A 5,000-nucleotide genomic window follows, 5' to 3' on the forward strand; every position below is an offset into this window, starting at 1 on the left:
AAAGAAGGAAGCTCAAGGAAAACTAAATTATTTTGGTTAATTATTTCCTCATTATCAGTGAATAATTTAGCTTTCTTGTTTCTGTAAATTATTAATATAGAAGATGTTGACATAGGTAGAATATTTGTAATGTTGTTGCAATCCTCAATATCAATATAGTCTTTTAAACTGGGGGTATGTAGCTGGTGGTTGTATGACAGTTTGGGCCAAAAGTCTTCATTTTTTTGAATGGCATGAGGTTTGCCAAAATAATCTGTTACCAAAATGGTATCTTTACCAACAGAAATAGAGCGGCATTTCCTGCCAATGTCCCTCATTGTCACACCACCTTTAGCCGAAATCCTATAAATGATCTGTCCCTGGAGGACAAAGAAATAGCTTTGGTATAGTGAGATTTTGCTAGGGAAGTCCAGAGAATGGGTCTCTACCTCCCATAACTGTTGGCCATCCATATCATAACAGATTACTCTGTTAATACTGGAAAATGATATTAAAAGTATATTTTGGACCCCTACAGCAATATCTGTAGGGGTTTCTTTGGTAATGAATTCGTGCTTAATTCTATTCTCCTCCCAATCCATTCGGTAAACAGTCTTACCAAACATTTCTACACCTATAAGTGTAGAATGTTCCAAGTAAGAAGCCAAATAGAATCCCAGCTGTATTGTTTTAATCTTGAAAGTAGTGGGGCTGATAATGAGAATCATTTCTTGGAAGGGGAGGGTTGCCAGAACCATGTCTTGACCGATTCTGGTGAAACTGGTGACAGAAGATGGACAATGGACATCATTTCTGTCACCATCTCTTGTCACACAGCATATTGTCATACAATGGTGGGAATATGTTACTATTCCCTCCTGTATGCCAATGATATTGGATATTAATATGTTTTTGTCAAATTCTTCACCAGATTCCTCGATCTTTGCTTCTCTGGTCACAACTGGGCAAAGAGGACGAAATTTTGTGATCACTTTTGGTGGCTCAATGGTTTTGTGGTTGTATGGGTTACAGGTGACGTAAATGTCAAAGAGTCTTTGTTGGAACCAATCAAGATTTTGGTGAATAAAATCATTATTTTGTTTTGTAAATTCCAGAAAACTTTGCATTTTACGTTTGATTTTACGTAAAATACATGGTCCATCTAAATCCATGTGATTACATTCATCTTTTACATAATCTATAAACGTATTGATGTGGTCTGTTTTGATTATTGTTTGGTAACATGTCACAATATGAAGAAAGCCTGGTAAAATGGACATTTCCCATTCTTCAGGTTTCCTTGTGTTTTGCGTTTCCTGTTCTTCTGTTTTCTCTGTGTTTCGTGTATGTAATATTTGGGGAAAAATTCGTGTAGTTTCCTTATAAACCAATCTTGTATCACAGCCTGTGGCAGGAATGAGAGCCAACATTTTGCTTTCTTCGTTAATCTTCTCCATTTTATGAATATGAAATTATTATCTTGTTCTGTTAAATATATTCTTTTCTCTTGATTTTGTCTTCTTCCTTTCGAATACAATTTATCTCTTCAAAATTCACAAACTTTTTACAGCAAAGCTGAAATAAAATGAAAACTTTATTAGTTTTGTGAAAAATTTTTGATAAAATAATATTTACTTGATTCATTCAAACAGTTTCAAGGAAAACACACATTTCATTAAATATATTAAAAAAAATTGATTATTTGACAGTGAAGTTAAACATTTAAACTATTTTCTTTGGAATAACCATCAGAAATAAAACTTGAAGATATAACTACACCATTATCTGAATATAAGTGATGGCGAAAAGTTTTGTAGTAAAACGAAATATAAGTCTTTTGTTGAGGTTATTTCTACAGATATGCGATGGAAGTTATAGCCAGGACTGATTTCTTGCTACAATGTTTCATATCGAAAATTCAGATGGAAACGAACAATGAGATCAAAGACAAAAACATCGGTTGTTTGTTCTCTCTGATGTCTCAATATGAAAGGTTTTCTATATAAAATGTGTTAAGACAGAGCTCAATAAATATGGAATGAATTCCTGTTGGGAGCAATAACATAATGGAATATAATGATGTCTAAAAGTAAAGGACACGAGAAAATAAAATCATGAGAAACATTTTTAGGTGAAAACAAACCTTATCCTCCCATAGTAAATCCTTCCCCCACCGTTACACCTCCTTCCTGCACCATACTATTCCACATTGGTCTTCCCCGCCCCATAACACAACCTTCACCCACCGCTGTCATATTAGAGAGAGAGAGAGAGAGAGTACATGCATATACACACAAATATTTGAATATAATGTGCATATGACTAATGCGTGTGTGTCGTCGTCTTGCCTTATCTCTGGCGATTGATAACAAAGCGTACAGTTTGTTTGTCTGTAGTTCGTTAGGCGAGAGAAAATATTAGCTTGGAAATAAAGCATTTAACCAGAGAAAAGCTGCCTCAGTGAAGTATTCGTTGACCCATGGGGAAACAGAAAAGGGAGCATTGAAAACAGATGATGCTGGTAGTCATGCGCATGCGTATATTTAATACCCTTTTTGGGGCTCTGAACAACCAATGGAGTTGAACGAGGATCCATGTGACGACATACAGTGTGTTTAGGGCATTTTAAATCAGAAAGATCCCTTCTCTCTACATGCGTAACCCCTGCCCAAGAGAGAAAGAAAGAAGTAGAACACTAATGACAGAGAAATCTTTCGTCTCCTGTGAAAACAATTGAAACGTTAGACATATTTGACACAAATGAGAGGAAAAAATAAAGTACAAATGTGAATGCGACAGTGTGTGTGTGTAGTCTTTTATTTGTTTCAGTCATTTGACTGCGGCCATGCTGGAGCATCGCTTTTAGTCGAACTAATCGACCCCGGGACTTATTCGTTGTAAGCCGAGTACTTATTCTATCGGTCTCTTTTGCCGAACCGCTAGATTACGGGGACGTAAGCACATTAGCATCAGTCGTCAGCGACGGTGGGGTGACAAACACAGACACACAAATATATATACACGGCGGGCTTCTTTCAGTTTCCGTCTACCAAATCCACTTACAAGCCTTTGGTTACGCAGTGAACCCGGAACAGAGTGGTTGGTAAGCAAGCTACTTACTACACACCCACTCCTGTGCCTATGTATGTATAATTATGTATAATTATATATATATATTAATAGTTATCGCCAAGCCAACATGGCAGTCCAGGAAAATAGGACGAATGCTGCTGTTGATTAGCTCCAAGAGGCCATCGCCTCTAGCTAGCTGGTTCACGTGTCACATAGCTAGCTAGAGGCGATGGCCTCTTGGAACTAATAATCAACAGTAGCATTCGTCCTATTTTCTTGGACTGCCATGTTGGCTTGGCGATAACTATTAATATCCAGTACCGCTGCCCTAGTCTTCTTCTGAGAGATTTAGAAATATTAATATTTCGATATATATATAGTTCCCATCATTCAAACATGGTGTAAATGTGTTAGTACTCCCAATACAATTAAAATATCTGGTATATTTTCTAACCTAGCAGTTCGACAAATAGGTTCAGTTAAAATATCTACCAGACTAAAAGAGTAATACTTCAGTTATGTTATATGGTATTTATTCAAGCTCTATGTTCTGGGATCAAATCCTGGCGAGGTTTAACAGCTTCTAGTCTATAAGATACTGCCTGAAAATAAAATAATTTTCTATAAAACAGTATATTTATGTTTGAAATAAGTCTAATGTATATTTAACGAAGTAAATGAATTACTAAATTGTTAATTAAAATAATTATCAAGAAAAAGACTTACCAAAGTCAATAATTGTGTTTGAATGTCAGCCTGAGGTGTTGGTCTCTGAGTTGAGTTCGTTCAAAGAGCAGCAAAAATGTAAAAATCTTTAGTCATGAGGCCTATTTATAAGCAGCAAGAAAAACAGTGGGCGTTAACGAGTTGTGCGTGCGTGTGTACGTGTGTACGTGTGTGTACGTATGTGTAGTGTGATATTTGAACAGAATCTGTTATGGTAAGTCCTTGACACCAATTATAGCAGTGAATGTCAGGCATGCGTGTGTGTGTGTGTGTGTGTGTGTGTGTGTGTAAATATATATGTATATGTATGTGTTTGTAGGTTTGCTAGGTTCCCACTATAAGGCAAAAAGAGAAAAATAATTGGAACACACACACATAGGGACACATATATAAACAACCCTACATATATTTATCTGTGTGTATATATATATATATATATAAACAATATATGAGTATATGCATATATATGTACATGTATGTTTATACGTTCATCTACATGTACATATAGATACATAACTGGGTACATGACGTGGCAAAAGAACAAGGACAAAATGGTAAACAAGGTGCAACAAACAAGCAGGCCACATAGAAACATCCCCTTCATCAGCTGCCACCATTAAAACTCCGGCGTTTCGAAGAATTAATATATATATGTACACAAACACACACACACACATATATATATATATATATATATATTTAATGTGTATATTGTATCTCCTTTCAGTCTAGTGTATATGCATGTCTTATGTGTATGTATGTATGTATGTATGTATGTATGTATACGTACATACATACATATATATACATACATAATATATAATATATATATATATATATGTCTGTATGTGTGTGTAGATAAATAGATAGATAGATGTAAGAGCAAACGGGGGAAAACAGAATCTAAAAGCTAAGTATACGTTTATTACCAGAGCTAACATTACAGTAAGTAAAGGTCATGCGTTGATACCCGTCAGACCGGTTCTGATAGAGTGTCAACGCAATCTCTGTTAGTTCTGCTAAATCTTAATATATAAAATCCATTCAAGGTGAGAATCGCTATTTTTGTAATCTTTTTGTCCGGTTTGTTCCGCCATTAAAATCAACCAGTTGCTCACATAGCCGGCACGTACCATTTCGCTAGCACCAAGGGGAGTACAGGATGACAGCCAGACAAAGCTGTCGCTATGCCGTCTCTCTTATGACGTGCAATTCCACTTGGA

The 5,000-nt window shown here is 35.8% G+C and overlaps 1 protein-coding gene across 1 annotated transcript in view; it reads right to left on the reverse strand.

The window, feature by feature from the left end:
* Positions 1-1,467: 1,467 nt before the first annotated feature.
* The window catches only part of LOC106873411 (uncharacterized), a 52,645-nt gene continuing 49,112 nt past the window's right edge, over positions 1,468-5,000 (reverse strand). Inside the window, exon 3 of the mRNA XM_014920766.2 lies at positions 1,468-1,554. Coding sequence (XP_014776252.1) covers positions 1,468-1,554 — 87 coding nt within the window. The remainder of the gene's footprint in view (positions 1,555-5,000) is intronic.

This window comes from Octopus bimaculoides, chromosome 28 (genome assembly GCF_001194135.2).
Source record: "Octopus bimaculoides isolate UCB-OBI-ISO-001 chromosome 28, ASM119413v2, whole genome shotgun sequence".
Lineage (NCBI taxonomy): Eukaryota > Metazoa > Mollusca > Cephalopoda > Octopoda > Octopodidae > Octopus > Octopus bimaculoides.